This window comes from Babylonia areolata, chromosome 1, assembly GCF_041734735.1.
Source record: "Babylonia areolata isolate BAREFJ2019XMU chromosome 1, ASM4173473v1, whole genome shotgun sequence".
NCBI lineage: Eukaryota > Metazoa > Mollusca > Gastropoda > Neogastropoda > Buccinidae > Babylonia > Babylonia areolata.
The window spans coordinates 34,769,965-34,789,704 of NC_134876.1; the positions used below are offsets into that span (position 1 = coordinate 34,769,965).

The 19,740-nt window shown below is 44.1% G+C and overlaps 1 protein-coding gene across 1 annotated transcript in view; it reads right to left on the reverse strand.

Annotated features, from left to right (window-relative positions):
* Nucleotides 1-1,242: 1,242 nt before the first annotated feature.
* Nucleotides 1,243-19,740, reverse strand: part of LOC143291981 (frizzled-5-like) — a 174,478-nt gene continuing 155,980 nt past the window's right edge. Inside the window, exon 6 of the mRNA XM_076602137.1 lies at nt 1,243-5,015. Coding sequence (XP_076458252.1) covers nt 1,836-3,674 — 1,839 coding nt within the window. The 5' untranslated portion in view covers nt 3,675-5,015 and the 3' untranslated portion in view covers nt 1,243-1,835. The remainder of the gene's footprint in view (nt 5,016-19,740) is intronic.

Sequence of the window (19,740 nt, forward strand, 5' to 3'; positions counted from 1 at the left end):
TTAACTTAAGGGCCAACACACTGAAAACGTTCCACCCACTCGCTTGCACTTGACCTCTGAAGTGATCATGATCTTTAAGCAATGCTGTTCTCTACATAAACACTCCTCGCTAAAACCCTCTCCCCTGGTAAATATTAAAGTGTGGACCAGTGTTTCATCCAGATCTGTCTTTAAAACTATTAGTAAGAACTGCTTATAATTGTTTGTGTTGTCTCCCCATTTCTGCTGCACACACACACACACACACACACACACACACACACACAGAGGAATAAAACAACAACAAAATCCATCCAACAGCCAATACCGCCACTCCGCTACACAAACCCAAACCCCCTCTTCACCCTTGTCAAAATAATAATAATAATAATAATAACCCACCCCTAGCAAACAGCTTCCACGTATAGTTTAAGAACATCCGACAGAAGGGGACGTGCAGTGGTCACATGGCCATAAGTTGAAAGGAGTGTCCATAACAAACGCCCCATCCAAGTCCATAGGACTTGCCACGGTGTGGACTGCATTGGGCAGTGAAATGTTCATGTCTGTGTGTGTAACATATACTGCTATGTCAAGACAAAACAGTACACACGAAACGTCTGCATATCATAGTCATGTATGTACACGTCTATAGCACACCAATTGTATTTTAAACTAAAAAAACAAAACAAAAATAAAACTCTCTCTCTCTCTCTCTCTCTCTCTCTCTCTCACACACACACACACACACACACAAACTGACATATACTGAAACAAAATCTCTTTGTGTCGTCCAAAGTTACTTTATAAATGCACATACACAATAACCAACGCACAAAGAAATGTCTTCCTCTTCTCATAGAGGGGACTAACATTCACTCAACATGCGTACAACAGACTTCATTTCGATGAAAGCGTTTCTGTATAGCTACACAATAATACGATCATCTATAAGTATTTAAATAGTTTGTGAAAAAAATCTTCTTCATGCACCAAAGTGTAGTATCATGTCATACAAAACGAAGGAAAAGTCAGAACATGGGTTCTCTTCACTCAGTGATTCACTGCCATTTCTCCCTGTTCATTTTCTCAACAGTTTATGCTTCACTCGTGTCGGTACAAAAGACATGAAGAAGCAAACAGGAAATAACCCACTTTTTGGCAGTATCAGCATTGCTGAAAAACAGGTCACTTCACCACAGACATTGTCACCAACGTTTGGAAAAAAAAAAAAAAAAAAAGGAAAAAAAAGAGAAAAAAAAAAAGAGGTGAATCACTGAGGTCATGAAAATTTCTCTTACTAACGCTATGACTGTTGAGAAAATAATACTATAGTCAACGGTGAAAAACACATATACATATTAACAACTTTCACCAATCCTCACTTCTCTGGCACAAAAAACAAAACAATAATTCTTTCCAGTGTTCCTTCATGTCTGAAGCACACTGCTGATTCATCACTGTTCCCCCAGTGTTGTCTGTATGCCGTCCAGTTGAACCACAGCACGGAACATGCACACAACGTTACACGCAGGGTCGCGATGTGACGTCATTGTGACGACATCGTCACGTTATAGCACTTTACAGGGTAGGACACCTCGTCACTGTCAGCATGTGAGAGGAACGAACCCTCGTTCTATCCCTGGTGACGAAGGTCACCAAGGACATGGCCACAATCACCACTACACGTCAGTTTTATTTTTCATTCTATTTATTTATTTATGTATTTATTTATTTATTCATTTTTTACACAACGTGTCATGACTTTACTGACAGTGGCTTGAGCAGTGTCCGTAGTATGGGGTATAAGTGTCACTGAGCTCCTCCCCCAAGTACTCTGCCCCGGGCTGCTCTAGTCACACGTGGCTGAGGGGCTGTGGTTTCGCCGGTTGGTAGCTGGCATTGGCATACTTGGTCATGCTGCGGTTGGGGTGGGAGTAGGAGTGTCTCTGGCACATGCTCCCGTTGAAGAGCTTGCGCCACGAGTCCAGCGTTTTGCCAGTCCATATCCAGAAGCCGGACGTGATGCCCACCACCAGGCACATAAAGTACTTGAGCATGAACACAGAATAGTCTGGGGCCGCTTTATCTTCCAAGCACAGGCATGTGTGCGTTCGCTCCCAGCGCTCGCGAAGATGCTGCTCGTAGAAGTAGCAGGCGATGACAATGGTGGCCGGCACGGTGTACAGCACCGAGAACACACCGATCCGGATCATCAGCCTCTCCAGCTTGTCCGTCTTGCCGCGGCCCTGCTGCTTGATGACGCTGCGGATCCTGAAGAGGCTGACGAAGCCGGCCAGCAGGAAGGAGGTGCCGATGATCAAGTAGACGAAGAGCGGCGCCAGCACGAAGCCCCGCAGGTTCTCCAGGCTCTGGTTGCCCACGAAGCAGATGCCGGCGATGGGGTCCCCGTCCACAGAGGACATGGCCAACACGGCGATGGACTTGACGGAGGGGATCAGCCAGGCCGCCAGGTGGAAGTACTGCGAGTAGGAAGCGATGGCCTCCTGACCCCACTTGAGCCCTGCTGCCAGGAACCAGGTGAAGGACAGGATGACCCACCAGATGGAGGAGGCCATGCCGAAGAAGTAGATGAGCAGGAAGACCACCGTGCACACAGCGGGGCCGGTGGTCTCGTACCGCACGCGCTCCGCTTCACAAGCCACGCCCTCGTGGCCCACGATCAGCCGGATGATGTAGCCGATGGACACCATGAAGTAGCAGGCCGACAGGAAGATGATGGGCCGCTCGGGGTACTTGAAGCGCTGCATGTCCACAAAGAAGGTGGACACCGTCATGGAAGTGGAGATGCAACACAAGATGGACCACAACCCGATCCAGAATGTGGCAAACGTCTTCTCCTCCTCCCCAAAGTAAGGGCTGTAGCAGTTAATGGCACAGTTGGGGATGCCCCCTGTGGTGATCTTGTTGTCGTAGCCGTTGGAATTGGGGGACATGGGCACAAGGGGCTCGTTGCACTTACAGTCACACTTGTTGTGGTCTGTGGGCCGGGTGGGGATGGACCCACCAGGAGGGATGGGCTGCACGCGGTGATCCCGCCGGTCCTCCTCTCCGGCATGAGGAGGCCGGGCGGTGGGAGGCAGGTACTTGGTGCTGGGGGGAGGGGTCTGGCGGTCTGTCGTGTTGGCGTCCATGCACAGCTGCTTCTTGTCGCCGTACTTGGGCAGCTTGTCGCAGTTCATCTGCTCGGGCCAGGCGAAGCCGTACTGCCGCATGAGAGGGGCACAGCCCGCCTTGGCCCTCTCACACACCGACCGGCATGCAGGAAGGTGCTTCTTGTAGTTGGTCATGCAGATGGGGGTGTACATGCTGCACAGGAAGAACTTGAGGTCCGGGGAGCACTGGATCTCCACCAGGGGCCAGAACTGGTGCACCTCCAAGCCGGCCTCCTCCTGCGTCTCGTGGTTGAACTGGTTGGGCATGTAGGTGTAGTTGTAGCCGATGCCCTTGCACATGGGGATGGTGATCTCCTGGCAGCGCCGGGGCTGGTCCGCCCGCACCCCCTCCATCACCCCCATCACCGTCATCACCCCCACCAACACCGCCACTGTCAGCGACACACCACGTAACCTCCACCCCACTCTGTGACATGTATGGCGGTGGGCCATACCACTGTCCGTGTTACCATCACAACACTGAGTGGACATCACAGCATCATCTCTTCGCGCCTCCATGCCGACGAACAAGAAAAAGAAACCAAAACAAAACGTGGGGGAAAATTCTTTGTGTCTCTCAGCCTGTCTGGAATTCCTGGCCTGCAAGTCGCCAGGTGAAATAAGGCGAGGTAAGTGCCCTTCCCCGTGCTGTTACTCTTGGCTAGCCGCCGTGTAAACGTGACCGTGTCAGTGCTGGCCGACTCACTCAGGCAGAAGAAGCGGTGCAGTGTGCTGTGATAAAGACACTCCCCCTCTGGTCCAGGCACCGCGGACCAGGCACTACACACCTCTACACACAACACAAGTCACACACTGCAGTTCGCATTCTGACATCACACCTACTTCATCCATGACGACACAAGAGGCACAGGAGGCTTCTGTAGTCTGTCAGACGGCACTGTCGGTGTGCTTTCTCTCTGACTGATTGGCCGAGTCCAGTCCTGAAGAAAGGCGGTCTTCAGGCAGTGGTCTTTCTTTTTCTCCCTGCCCACCTCACTCTTTCCCTTCCCTTCCAGTCACTGGTGCTGTAAGCGGCTTAGTGCCTATTCTCCCACCGGATTAGCGCGCCTCGATCTCTATCGCCGCGCCAGTCACCGCCCTTGTTTTTCATTGCTCCACACACAAAGCAGGGTTTCTAAACACTGGGTCTGGTAAGCTAAAGAACTGCCCAGCCCTCTCGCTCAGTCCTTTCCTCCTTTCAAATAACGGTCAGTCGGTCCTGGTAAAGGCTTATGAACTCCAGCTTTTCTATGAACACGTGGGCTGACACTGTTGCTGCTGCTGCCAGAACGCGCGCGTCATCCCAGACAGGTAAGTTTCAAAGGAAGCACGTGCACTAACGAAGGAAAGACACAAGGTTTCAGTTCTTTTTCTTTTCTGTCACAACTCTTGATAACTTAATCCGCGAGGGCAAGTGTAACAATGTCTAGGTTGAGTCATGTTTGACAAGCGGAGTGGGGGCTAAAAAAACGATGCACTGGTGACGTCCGTTGGTGGTGTGTTCAAGTTGTTTCGCCAGTCAGGCACGCACACACGCACACACACACACAGAAGCAAGGCGGAGTCAGGCTTCATGCACTGTCTCTCTCTCTCTCTCTCACTGTCTGTTCTCAGCTTGCCGCGCGCCCCGCGCTCACCTCCTCCTCTCTCTTCCCACGCAGCCGACAACTCCGCTCCCACTCCCCACCACCCTCATTACCGTGACGTCAGCTGTCACTCATCCAATGAGAGCCGTCTAATTAGCCGTGCCTCGCGCGCCGGGTCTGTCGTCAGCTCCCCTCAGGCTCCGCCCCCCTCGTTTGCTCTCTCTCTCTCTTTCGGGGCCTGCTTCACAGTGCCTCTCTGTAGCAGTGTAGCCTCCTGCAACACAGAGTGGCGACAACATGAGGTTATGTGTGTGTGTGTGTGTGTGTGTGTGTGTGCCATGAGAACATGTTTATTTGGTCAAGGCCTGATGGGGATTTGGGGGAGGGGTAGGCAAAGCAGCACTGGGGGCCCGGTAGGGGCCAGAGGGAAAGGCCCACTGCTCTACACTACGGACCCCCGCTCATTAAAAGACATTTTCTACGTTGTGAGAGCTCTTGTCCGCCACAAAACGCTGAATCAATACCTGCTGCATTCACACGGGACACACGGGAGGGGGCCGGGGGGTGGGGGGGGGGGGGGGAGAGAGAAAGGGGTCGTCTGGGAATGGGAGGTGGGGGTGGGGAGGAAAAAGCGCGCGGGAAAGGACTGGAGGGGTAGAGTGGGAGGAGGGTTGTGCAGGGTTTGAAGGACAAACTTTAAAAAGTGGCGAAACTGTGCAAGCACAGAGAGAAAATGGTTCGAACGTGTGTGTGTGTGTGTGTGTGTGTGTGTGTGTGTGTGTTTGAGTGCTGCATACCCCCCTTCTCCCCCCCCCTCCACACACACGCCTCCCTCCCTAGTCCGCGCCACTGTCCCTCTCTATTGTTCACCCCCACCCACATCCCTCTGCATGGCCTTCCATTTTCCCTTGGGAGGGACCCCATCACCCCCAAGACCCAACTCCTTGTCGCACTCCCCCTCCGACCCCCACCCCCAACCCCCACCCCCGCATCCCCACGAGAAAAGAAAACAAAAAGAAAAAGAAAAAAAAAAGCTGTCTCTCCTCTTCTCTTCTGTGTGGGAGAACACTCTTGTTGTGTTCTGACTGCAGGAGAGACAGAAGCTTTGGGGATGGGGGTGTGGAAGGGGGTGGGGACTCGCTCGCCAGTCACTCATGCCGCAACCCTGTGCTAAAAGCAACCCCCACAACCCCCACTCTCCCTCCCCCTCCCTCCACCACCTTCTCCCACAACGTCCTCCACTCCACTCCACCCCCTCCCCCACCCTCACCCTCTCTGCTAACTGCTCAGTCCCGGGACAGTTCCTCCGAATGCCTCCGTTCACCTCCCACACCCACCCCTCCCCCATTACCCCTCTCCTCCCACCCCTCACCTCCCAGCTGGAAGTGAAGGGGTGATGAGTGTATTGGGCAATAGCATGTCCACTGGCACGCGCTTGCATAGGCTCCCCCCACTCCAACGCCACACTCCCCCCCCCCCCCCCAAAAAAAAGCACCGAAACCAGGCGTCAGTCCTCTCCCCCTCTTCCTCTGTACCCCCTCCACCATATCAACCACCCTCCTTTCGCGTTATTTATAAACTGGAACATGTGAAACATTCTCTCTCTCTCTCTCTGTCTCTTGAACGAATGTGAGGAAAACGAAGAAAAGAAAAAAAAAAGAGAAAAAAAAGCACATAAAGAATGAAAAACAAACCGGCTAAAAAATGGCGCAGGGATACGTCACCACACTGCCAAAACAACAAACAAACAAACAAAAATCCTCGTCCAAATCGACATAAAACGATACAATAAGACGTCAGCATTTTCTGTAACTGCCACAAATCAAACCCACTATACTGATTATCATAACTGTTCAAAATAAAACTATTTCCCAAATGTGACGTTGTGTTCCTCACAGATCAAATATGGGGGAAAAGGAGATGATGAGAAGAGGGGTAGAAAGGGAGGGGGTGGAGAGAGAGAGAGAGAGAGAGAGAGAGAGAGAGAGATGGATCAAAGTGGAAGAGATATAGAGAGAAGGTGGATATATTTTCGGTATGCTGATGGCAACAAAAAGTGGCACTGTAAAAAAGAAAAAAAGAAGAGGAAGAAGAAGAAGAAGAAGGGGGGGTGGGGGGGGGGAATGAAGCAACCAAACAACAACAACAAAAATCGGTACTCGTTTCATTTCGTTACGTTGAAAACAATAGGAACAACAATAAGAAGAAGAAGATGAAAATAAACAAATATATATACACCAGAGAAAAAAAATAGGGCCTAAATTTCGTAACACACACGGAGTAAGCGTGGTAATATATGCTGTTTTTGCAACCTTCATTATCATGATCAACGATCTGTAATTCGGCCTATGTGTGTGTATGTGTGTAAAATAAAACGAAGAATTACAGTTAGTAATTTTTCAATACATTTTTTTTTATCATTGTTATTGTTGTTTTGGGCGGTGTTGGCGTTATTGCTTGTTTCAATATTGCCTGTATCATCAATTGCTTTGTTGTTGTTATTGCGTTCAAGGCGTATTATTTGTGTAAAATGGTATTATTTTAATGTTGTTGGTGGTAGCAGTAATACTGGCAGCGACTTGCGTTTTGATCCACTGACTAAAACAGCCATTGGCTAACTCAACCCTGTTTGTGAAAAGAGATAAACTATGAATATAAAAGGAGGCAGAAAACCAATTACATTTTCATGATTAATTACCATTATCATTATTATCACCATCCTGTTCTTGCTATTGTAGTTGTAGCGGTCAGTTCAAGGAGAACAACACTGTTTTTCCAAATAAGAGGAATATTCATCTATTTATTTATTTACTTATATATTCATTTATTTATTTGTTTATTTAATCATCTTTTATTTTATTCTATTGTCATTTGTTTATCAATTCCTGTATTTGTCCACTTATACGCCAGCTACAACCATTTCCAAACGAGACATAATTGCTTAATTAATGCAAGATAACAATGATAAATATAAGAACAACAGTAGTAACAATATACGATATTACCTCCCGTGTTTCATTGTATATATTTTTTATTTCGAACATTTAACAAATCCTTTAAGGTATTACTACACTTTATTTTAAGAACAGTGTTGAATCATTTTGCTGAGATCAACACTTTCAAATAGTTTGGTTTTAAGCGTATCAAATGCATAATTCAATCGATGTCACAATATCAACAGTAATACTATGATAAGAATAAAAGAACAAATAAATAAAAAAGCATAAAATATAAAGTAAAAATACCAAAAATAAAACTACAACTACCACTGATAACAATTATATTCAGAAGAAGAATTATGTCCTGGAAAAACTCTTAAGTACTCTCTCACCCTCTCTCTCTCTCTCTCTCTCTCTCTCTCTCTCTGTGTGTGTGTGTGTGTGTGTGTGTGTGTGTGTGTGTGTGTGTGTGTGTCCTTCACATAATGTACAATAATATTCTTTTCTAACAATGCTATCCGGTGTTTACAAGGATTAACAGCAATTATGAATATAAGATCGCTCCCCCAAACCCCCTACTCCCCCCCCCCCCCCCCCGCCCTTTCCCAAACAACAACAATAACAATAGCAAAAGCAAGCATTTATGTAACACTATAAACACCACATTACCAAATCAGGCGATATCTGAATTAAAATGATTATGATACTGGACTACAAGAACCATAATTATGTCTTCATCGCAGACTGCTATAGATTGTCTGAGAACAAGCGACATACTTATCAAGAACCTACGAAGCAAGACTGTCTACACGCCTGAGTCCAAAATGACAGAACACTGGACTCCCCGTGCCTGTTGGACAAGTGTACACACAGTACACAACAGTGGTCCTGTAGAACGTGGCCTGGAAATCTGGACCTTGTACACTGGCACTGTTGTCATTCCGAAGTGGAACAAACAAGGTGATTGGTGCGTGCAAATGTCTCCTATGCAACACTCACCTACCAACACACGCGCGCGCGCGCGCGCGCGCGCACACACACACACACACACACACACTACAAACACAAAACAACATACAACACACTACATACAAGCACAACACACACACACACGCACGCGCGCGCGCACACCCACACCCACACACACACACACAAGCACAACACACACGCTACAAACACAACACAACACACTACATACAAGCACACACACACACACACACACACACACACACAAAGCACAACACACACACACTACAAACAAACACAACACACAACACACTACACACACACACACACACACACACACACACACAAGGCCACGTCAGCGAAAGACATGACAACAATTCGACCACTGTCACGCTGGTCATTCTGCTACCAAGTGGCGATCTATCCATTATGAGTCCTACGTTTCTTGTTGTTGATGAAGCCTTACTCACATGAAAGTGTGTCATCCACGGGTTCTGGCAACGTTGGTGGTTTTTGCTTTTAACGGCATTTAATAACAGTCGCTTCTCAATTTCATTTCAACGAAGTCCATTACATGATTTCCTTTCGTGTACTTCTATTTATTTCAAGTATTCATCTCTGATTCCGCCCTCCACCCATCCTGTTTCAGTCCCCTCCCCCTCTACCGTTTCTGCCCACCCCACCCCCCACCCCCCTTCCCACCTTTTCTTCTTCTTCTGTTATTCATTTGTTTATTTTAACGGTGACATGAAAATATGAAGATTAATGCTTTGGTTCAATGTCCACAATCACCGGTGCGTGTGACATGAAATAAAAAAAAGAATACTTTTTCTTCTGCTGTTGGAGAGACAGAACGAGAAAGAATTAGAGAGAGAGAGAGAGAGAGAGAGAGAGACAGAGACAGACAGACAGACAGAGTCTATATACTTAAACTAGCATAAAGGCTTATTGTTAAGAAATGATATAAAACAAAATTAAAATGAAAAAGACATGATGAAGTAATGAAAACAAAATCATAACATAATTATCTGACTAACTAAATTAATTAAACATGATATGCAAGTGGTTGAGAGATCGGCAATGAATATATATATATATATATATATATATATATATATATATAATATATATATATATATAATATATATATACACATATTATATATATATATTGACATATATGTACATCTCTCTCTCTCTCTCTCTCTCTATATATATATATATATATATATATATATATCAAATGCAATAAAATATGATACAATGAAACGAAATAATAAAATCGTCGATTCCAATATATCAGTGAAACGAAATGATAACTGAAAAATGCTGGAACACAATTTACGAAGTTAACGAAAAGCAAAGGCTAGTACTGGAACAAAATGCTAAGACTAAACACACACACACACACACACACACACACACACACACACACACACACACACACACACGGAAAAAAGGCACACTATGCATTGCGTCTGTTTCGCTACATAATCATAGTTATATTCTTAAAACATTTATTTTTTTTATATTAGTATCTAATAATGAGTGTTATGTTTTGTTTTCATGGCATCATAAGAATGTGATCACTGCTCTGTGTGTGTTCAATTGTATGAATTCTATTTTCATGTCCTGTGACCAGCTTTGGTCAAATGACACCAGTAAGGATTAATATCACATGACTACTTTCTTCTTCTCCTCCTCCTTATCATCATCATCATCATTGTTATTATGACTATCATTAGTAGTATTATAAGTATTATTAGTAATATCACAATGGTGATCATCATCATTGGTGTTGTTACCTTTTATCATCTACTACTACTACTACTGCTGGTACTGTTGTTGCTACTGCTTTCTTCATCATCGTCATCATCACCATTATCATTGTTGGCACTGACGTTGAAAATTACTGATCATCGTCATCTTCACTGTCACCGTCATCATAACCGTTATGAGAGAGAGAGATAGAGACAGAGAGAGCAGACAGACAGAGGAAGAGAGAGAGAGAGAGAGAGAGAGAGAGAGAGAGAGAGAGAGAGAGAGAGAGAGAGAAATGTATGAGTCACTGACCAAGCCCGTGTTGTTTTGCTCGCAATATGCGTTATTCACAAAGGGAATGGGATATCATCTTCTCTCTTTCCTCCAGTCACACAGCGCTGCTCCCAACATTTCAAGCAACACAAACAGTGTGCACGTGTACAGATACAGCTGTTTGTTTGCCGTATGAGAACTATCCTTACCATAGCATCAGGAGTGACCAGCAGATCGTCTTTGTCTCCGTGTTGGCATTGTGTGTGTGTGTGTGTGTGTGTGTGTGTGTGTGTGTGTGAGTGAGTGCGCGCGCGCACTTGCAATTTGACGGTTCGGTGGACTTTTTTACCCCCCGAAACGCTCAATGAAACTGACATCCATAAATTAATAAACATATAAATAAATAATTAGATAAGTACATATACATAAATAAATAACCTGACGAAAGATCGACGAAACCTAATATATTCACCATTTTATTAGTGTTTTTTTAACCCCATGCATATATCATTTTGTGTGTTTGGTTGTTTGCAAGTTGATTATTATATCATGGTCTTTGAAAATTCATCACTTTTCAACGATGTTTTATTGTTTTTATACATGTCCATACCCCTGTAGTGTTTATGTCATCTGGCACTTCCTAGCCTGAAAGGATGATCTCATTAATATCAAATAGTGTTTCACATTCAATGAACTGTGTTGTAAGCAGTCGATCTTGATTTCATCCCGCTGAAAATTCTACACCGCAACCTCATCCTATGGCACTTACTGCAAATAACTTGTTCAAAACCTGTATCATTTTCATTATTATTATCATTATCATTATTATCATTATCACCATCACTATCATCATCATCATCATTATCATTATTATTATTATTATTATTATCATTATCATCATCATCACCATTACCATTTTTGTTGTTTTTTGCTGCAGTTGTTTACATCAATATTAGTTCTGCGATTGTACACTGTTCCTCATCAATACTACAACGAAGCTTCTATCCCAAATCGCCACCCCCCCCCCCTCCCTCTCTCTCTCTCTTTCTCTCTCTCTCTCTCTCTATATATATATATACACACATATATCTCTCTCTATTCCAACAGCTGTCAGACACTAGTACAAACCACCCGCTAAACGTTTCATTCTCACCACCATCACTCGATAATGAACATTGACAACCACCAGAACACCTACAGAGGCGACAGCAACAGTAGCAGCAGTAACAGCAACAGCACAGAAGCACAAACAGCAGGGACAGCAGTAACAACAGCAGCAGTAACAATACGACAACAGCAGCAGTAACAACAGCAGATTCAGACACACCAGCAAGACTTCCAGACTAGCTCAGCAATGAAATCAAACAAGAGAGATTCCCATCTGAAGGCCCAACAACAGATCAGCGGCCATTCATTCATTTGACTTGTTCATCCACGCGGAAAACTAGCTGCTGATGGTCCAAGGCTTACAGCCTAGCTCAGCTATGTGGTATATATAATAGGGCCAGAGAAGAGACGACGTGTTGTCGAGAACTAAGTGTAGTGCCCCCCTACTACTGTATGTTACAATGATGACGGTCGGACTATTGAGTCATCTTGGCACAAAGCATGACGGATTAGACGGGAGAAATGGCGGGGGTATGGTGGAGGAGAGGTTTTGGGGGTGAGGGTGGCGGATGTGGAAAGGTGGAGGGGGTGGGGCTTGGGGGTGGGGGTGGGGGGTGAGTTGCGAGACTCCGCACTCTGTCTTCTTAAGTCTGGACATGGCAGATGTCATTGTTGAATAGCGATAATGAGGAGATGTCGCCAGTGACGATGTTATCGGTCAGCTGGTGTCCAGTCAGTACAGTGGTCGGTATGTATGTGGTGGTGGTCAGCGGGAAAGATGCCGTCAGAAGGAATAGTATAGACGGTTTTGTCTATCGTCAGACATGTCTGGCCGGCTGGCTAATCTATAGATCGCTGCCTCGTTGTGTGGTTTGTGTTGTGTTGTGGGCTGCTGTTGTTGGCGTTTCTGTTCGTCGTGATTGACTGCCCAGATTGGGTTTCTTGTGTGTGTGTGTGTGTGTGTGTGTGTGTGTGTGTGTGTGTGTGTGTGTGTGTGTGTGTCTGTACGTATGTATATACATGCACACGAGCACACGTGTGTGTCTGTGCGCGCGCGCATGTGTGTTTGCTTGACTTTTAATATTTTCTTCACCTAAAGTAATGCATATTTTGCTAACGTCTCTCCTCCATGCCCCAACATGGGTCAAAGGATTCAATCTTTTTGATTCTTGTGAGTGTGGTGTGAGTATGAAGCAAAGGTATTTTGTTTAAAAATTATGTTCGGACACTATGAATTGTCACAACCATTTTCACAATCGTTATCATCATCGCTGTTTTAATATCACCTTGTAGTTTTTTCATGGCTTTAGACCACCAAAAACAAATTGTAAGAGAGAGAGAGAGAGAGAGAGAGAGAGAGAGAGAGAGAGAGAGCGAATGAATGAATGAATCTTCATTTTCCAACGGTTAAAATATTAGCACTTTGGCCGACTTACACATCTACCGTTGTTCTAAGAGACACACACATAAATGATGTTATGCTAGATACATGTATAATGTACAAGTATAACACAGCGTCACACCGAGAGACACAACATCACTCACATATGTACGAAACGGAAGCGAGTAACACACACACACACACACACACACACACACACACACACACACTAACACACTATTACACACACACACACACACACTAACACACTATTACACACACACACACACACACACACACACACACACACACACACACACCAAGGGAGAAACAACAACAACAAAACCCTAGCATGAATGCTACACATGGATGATTCGAGTGAAACTGACCCATAAAAGTAATGATAAAACTTAAAACACAGATGCGAGAGACATTAAAGATAGCAAATAATGGACACATTATGTGGGGGAACAGAGAGAAAGAGGGGGTGAGCAGAGAGAGAGAGAGAGAGAGAGAGAGAGAGAGAGAGAGAGAGAGAGAGAGAGAAAGAAAGAGAGAGAGAGAGAGAGAGAGAGAGAGAGAGAGAGAGAGAGATGTAAAGATATGTCAGTGCGAAATCAGTAAGAAAAAAAGAAAGAAAAAAAAGAGAAAAGAAAAAAAAGTTGGGTGAGGATGGCTCACAATTTATAATACATGTGAGTATATATATATATATATATATATATATATATAGAGAGAGAGAGAGAGAGAGAGAGAGAGAGAGAGAGACAGACAGACAGACAGACAGACAGACAGACAGAGACTGAGGCAGAGACCATACCGCTATTGAACTAATTTCAGCAAATTAAACAATTTCTCTCAACTTTCCGTGCAGTTTGCACGAAAACCCAAACAGACCAAGTCGTCAAGAAAAAAAAGAGAAAAAAAAGAAAAAAGAAAAGGCTCTTCGACACAACACCCACATAAACTCAAGAACTGAAACACACAAGCCAAGGTAAAAAAAAACAACAAAAAAACAAAAAAAACCGAACAAACAAAAACCAACAACAACAACAAAAACCCACCTGAAACGGCTGAGAAGAAATAGAACTATCCACAGAACAGCGAGAAGAAAACAGGCACTAAAACTACTGAAACAGCCTGCACTGCTTCACAGTACACGACTCACACACATGTAGTTTGCGGATTGCCAGCTTCATGGACTGTGGAGCGAGCGACTGCAACTGACGACTGACTATGTAGCGCGCACCACTAAGTTCTCACAGCCCAAAGCGCCAAGTTTGACAGCTGCTGGTATGACTTGTTCTGCTCTGCTCTCTCTCTCTCTCTCTCTCTCCCTCACCTGAAAACCTGGGACTAGCTGCCCCTACCAGTCTATGGGCAGGCTTATCTGCAAGGTAAAGTGGGCGGAGTCTGGTAGCTGTAACGTCGCGCGCGCGCGCGCGCGCACACACACACACACACGCAGAGAAGCAGACACATAAAAATATAGAGAACCACACTTACACACACACACACACACACACACACACAGAGGTACGTTCGCCGGAGTTCATTGTTCGTTTCCCTCAGCGTAAATTATTGACTGGCTTGCAAATCGCGGGGGCAAAATTCTGCTGGGACAGGAGGAATCTCTAAAAGAAGTGTCGAGCACTACTTTTTTCTCTCCTCCGGTCTGGACCTTTTTTTTCTTCTTCTTTCTTTTTTTTTTTCTTTTTTTTTTTAAACACATGCAAACACACATGCACAGACATACAGACACAGACACATGCACACACACACACACAGACCCAGGCACACAGACACACATGAAAGCAGAGGCATTTTTCTTTCGGTGTCTCTTCGAACTGTTCAGAGAAACAACAAACATCAATTTGACAAGCGCGTGGACATTGGTTTTTTTTGTTTTTTTTTTTTGGGGTGGGGGTGGGGGGGTGGGGGGGGGGGGTCGTGTTTTTTTTGTTTTTTTTTTTTCTTTTTCTTTCTTTGTTTTTCTTTAAAAAATCTATATTCGTGGTTGAATTCAGTTATATAGGTTTTTTTGGTAAGGTGGAGGTGGTAAGAATGTTAATGAGTGTGTGTGTATATGCATGCGCGCACGCGCATGTGTGTGTGTGTGTTTGTGTGTAACATTGCTGAAGAAGTGGCGTGTACCGCACTATCCACTCAGAAACATGCCTATCTTCCTCCCTCTTTGTATTTCCTTCACACACACACACACACACACACACACACACACACATACACAGATATATATATATATATATATATATATCACACCCACATGATAAAAAACATACATATCTATATATCTATATGCATACACATACACACACACACACACACACACAAACACACACACACACACACACACACACACACACACACACACACATAAACGCAAGCCTACGGAGGCAAAAGTGTCAACAAGATGACGAAACTGACTTGTCAATCACTGCTGTCAGTCACTATAACGTGTTAACCGCGTCAGTTTCCTAGCCATTAGGTGTGGGACCAAACACCAGTGTCATGAGGGAAAGACAGCTGAATTGCCATTGTTTATCAGTCACTGGCACAGACAGAACCACCCTGTGTATGATGTGTCAATGATTGAAGAACAGCTACACCGAGGTGACAGCCACTGTTTTGTTTTCGTATTGCCAAGTGAAGGCAGACCCTACGACAGAAAGGCGCTTCCTCCTCCACTCGCTTTGCTTTAAACAGCGTATCATTGCAAAACGTCACAATGTAAATATAAGCGCCGTGGCAGAGTGGATAAGGCGTTGGACTTATCATGACACCATGTTCACCACTGATTAGGGTTCGAGGCCCCGTTTCGGCATGGTCATGTGTCCTTGGGAAAGGTACTTTACTCCGATTTTCTACACTCTTCCCAGATGTGAATGGGTACCTGCTTTCTGTTGGGGGAAGGTTTACAGGGCGGAAGGAGAGGACTGGGCCCCACCTTCCTATGCCGAGCCCTCGGACTGCTTATAAGTCCGTGTGTCCAGCCCAAGACACAGTGGATATGAATTCACTGACCCCCATGGCCGTACAATCCGTGGGACATTTGAAATTTTAACCTGAACGACAGAAGTAACAATCAAATCGACAGTCTGTGCCTGCAATGTATGCTCATGTTCCCATCTTCAGCTCTAGTACAGTACAATTTATGTTGTTTTAACTAACTTCCGTGATCAGTCTAAAGAAAACAGTGCACACTAAATTCGGGGGGAAAAAAAGTAAAATTAAACAGATAGGATAAATAAACAGGCTGGACTGAAGACGAAAGAGAATACATTTTTTCCCAATACTGCAACTTTCTCTCTCTCTCTCACGTGAACACACACACACACACACACACACACACACACACACACACACACACACACACACATGAACACATACACACACGTGAACACACACACACACACACACACACACACACACACACACACACACACACCTGTCCAGGTGACAAAGGCTACTGACCGCCTGACCACGGGCCAGGCAGCAGCTGGCCAGACATCAGGAAAGTGTACAGGGCATTGTCCTCCATGGGACTGCATCCACGTGTGGACACAGTATGGTCCATTCACAGCGTCAAAAACGCACCTTTTCTTTTCTTTCTTGGGGGCAGGGGAGGTTTAGGGCGTGGGGGTGGGGCTAAAGTGGGAAACTGGTCTTTGAAATATGGAACAACAACAACAACAGATGATGATGATGATATAACATCATTCATTATTATGATTACTGACAACAATAACAACAACAGATGATGACGATGATGATAATGATGATATAATTCATTATAATGATTATGATAATGATGATGATGAAGAAGAAGAAGAAGAAGAAGAAGAAGAAGGAGATGATGATATAGAAGAAGAGCAACAACGATGATCAAAATGATGATGACGATGACGATAAAAAAAAAAATTAACAGTAACCAGAAGGAAAAATATTACATTAATAATCATCAAAAAAAAAAAAAAAAAAAAAAAATAAATAAATAAAGTAAAGAAAAAAATTCACCACAATCTTTTCTTTCCGAACCATCTATTCTACAGCATTGTTTAAACGTTGAATAATGGTGCCTGGAATTTTTAAAAAAGTAATTGATTATTTAATCAATATATATTTTTTATATTAATGGAAGTTAGATGTTAACCTTTGACAGTGAATGATTGACCATACCAGAGATTGGCTTCAAGGTCAGTATGCGGACTGCACGTGTGGTCGGATCACACACACACACACACACACACACACACACATCTATTGACGGTGTGTTTACTGGGCACACAGTGAGTGGGTGAGTGAGTGTGTGTGTGTGTGTGTGTGTGTGTGTGTGTGTGTGTGTGTGTGTGTGTGTGTGTGTGTGTGTGTGTGTGTCTGTGTGTGTGTGTGTGTGTGTGTGTGTGTGTGTGTGTGTGTGTGTGTGTGTGTGTGTGTGTGTGTGTGTGTGTGAAAGAGAGAGAGAAAGTGAGACAGAGAGAGTGAGACAGAGAGACAGACAGGGAGACAGACAGAGAGACCGAGAGCGGGAAAGCGAGAAAGATATTTTTGTTTACCGTGTGTGTGTGTGTGTGTGTGTGTGTGTGTGTGTGTGTGTGTGTGTGTGTGTGTGTGAGAGAGAGAGAGAGAGAGAGAGAGAGTGAGACAGAGAGACAGGGAGACAGACAGGGAGAGACCGAGAGCGGGAAAGTGAGAAATATATTTCTGTTTACCGTGTGTGTGTGTGTGTGTGTGTGAGAGAGAGAAAGCTCACGCGAGACAATCGGTTCACCTATTATTTTCCTCCCCCATTGCAATACCTTCACCGGACGTCAGTGGTAGAGAAACAGGCCCTTTCTGAAAGGCATCAGTCCCCGATTAACAACGTTCTGAGTTCTGTTCTGTTTCACTGCAAGTCAGCCACTTTTTTCTGTACTGTTCTAAACCTCGTGGCGTGTCCTCTTGGAAAGGTACCCGTATACCACCTGTACATGCAGACCATCAACGAAACTGTTTCTCTGTACAATAATTTGGAATCATGTATGTTTCTATTTACAATAATTTGGAATCATATCGTACTATTGTACGAGTCCATCATATTTGATCTTCTACAAACCTAATGCCACACAAAGCTTGGGAAAAGGCTGTCAAGGCCTGACCAACCCATCAGGTTCCTGTGTGGGTCAGGCATCGGGTTTCTTTACTTTGGTTTTTCTTTTTTCTTCTCTTTAATATTTTTTTTACGCTGTTGTGGTGTGGCGCGTATGGATCAGTCAACGCGTTTTGACACGTTGCTGAAACTGAAACTGAAATTTTATGGAAAGGCGGCACAACAGTGTGTCAAGCAATAAATGTATATAAACACCAGAGACCCGTTTGATATTTGAATGACTATGCGACGTGGCCGACCCCAGCTCTAAATGAAGTGCAGCTGAACTCTTTTTTATGATATAATTATGATTATTACTCCTAATATCATTATTATTAGGTTGTTGTTTTTTCTTTACTAATTTATCATCACCGCCACCATTATCACCTTCAGTATGGAAAGACAGGTCTGATTTCAGGTCCAGATTAAGAACAGTAACTGAAATTCTAGATATTTTATCATTAAAACTATTATGACCGATTTCATGGAAAGTCATATATTTTCCCTTTTATTTCAGCATTTTTTCATACTTCTTTTTTTTTCAACATCAGCCAAACAAATATCATCAGTCCCAGAACGACAGCTTCCCACTATTCGTTTCAAAGGCTTTTTTTTTAATTAGCACCGCCATTTTAAATCAACACCGCCATTTCTCAACCATGCGTTACCGCTGGGCAGAATGAATGATCACCTTCCGGATACTACTCGCGGAGAAAAAATGCGGGATAATTCGTATCGACAGATCTAAAAAAAAGGTATTTCTATCAACTGGAAAACCTGAACAACCACAACAAGTAATTCTATGAAAGGAACAACCCCTACAATTAATTCTATGAAAGGAACAACCCCTACAATTAATTCTATGAAAGGAACAACCCCTACAAGTAATTCTATGAAAGGAACAACCCCTACAATTAATTCTATGAAAGGAACAACCCCTACAAGTAATTCTATGAAAGGAACAACCCCTACAAGTAATTCTATGAAAGGAACAACCACAACAAGTAATTCTATGAAAGGAACAACCCCTACAATTAATTCTATGAAAGGAACAACCACAACAAGTAATTCTATGAAAGGAACAACCCCTACAATTAATTCTATGAAAGGAACAACCCCTACAAGTAATTCTATGAAAGGAACAACCCCTACAAGTAATTCTATGAAAGGAACAACCACAACAAGTAATTCTATGAAAGGAACAACCCCTACAAGTAATTCTATGAAAGGAACAACCCCTACAAGTAATTCTATGAAAGGAACAACCCCTACAATTAATTCTATGAAAGGAACAACCCCTACAATTAATTCTATGAAAGGAACAACCCCTACAAGTAATTCTATGAAAGGAACAACCCCTACAAGTAATTCTATGAAAGGAACAACCCCTACAATTAATTCTATGAAAGGAACAACCCCTACAAGTA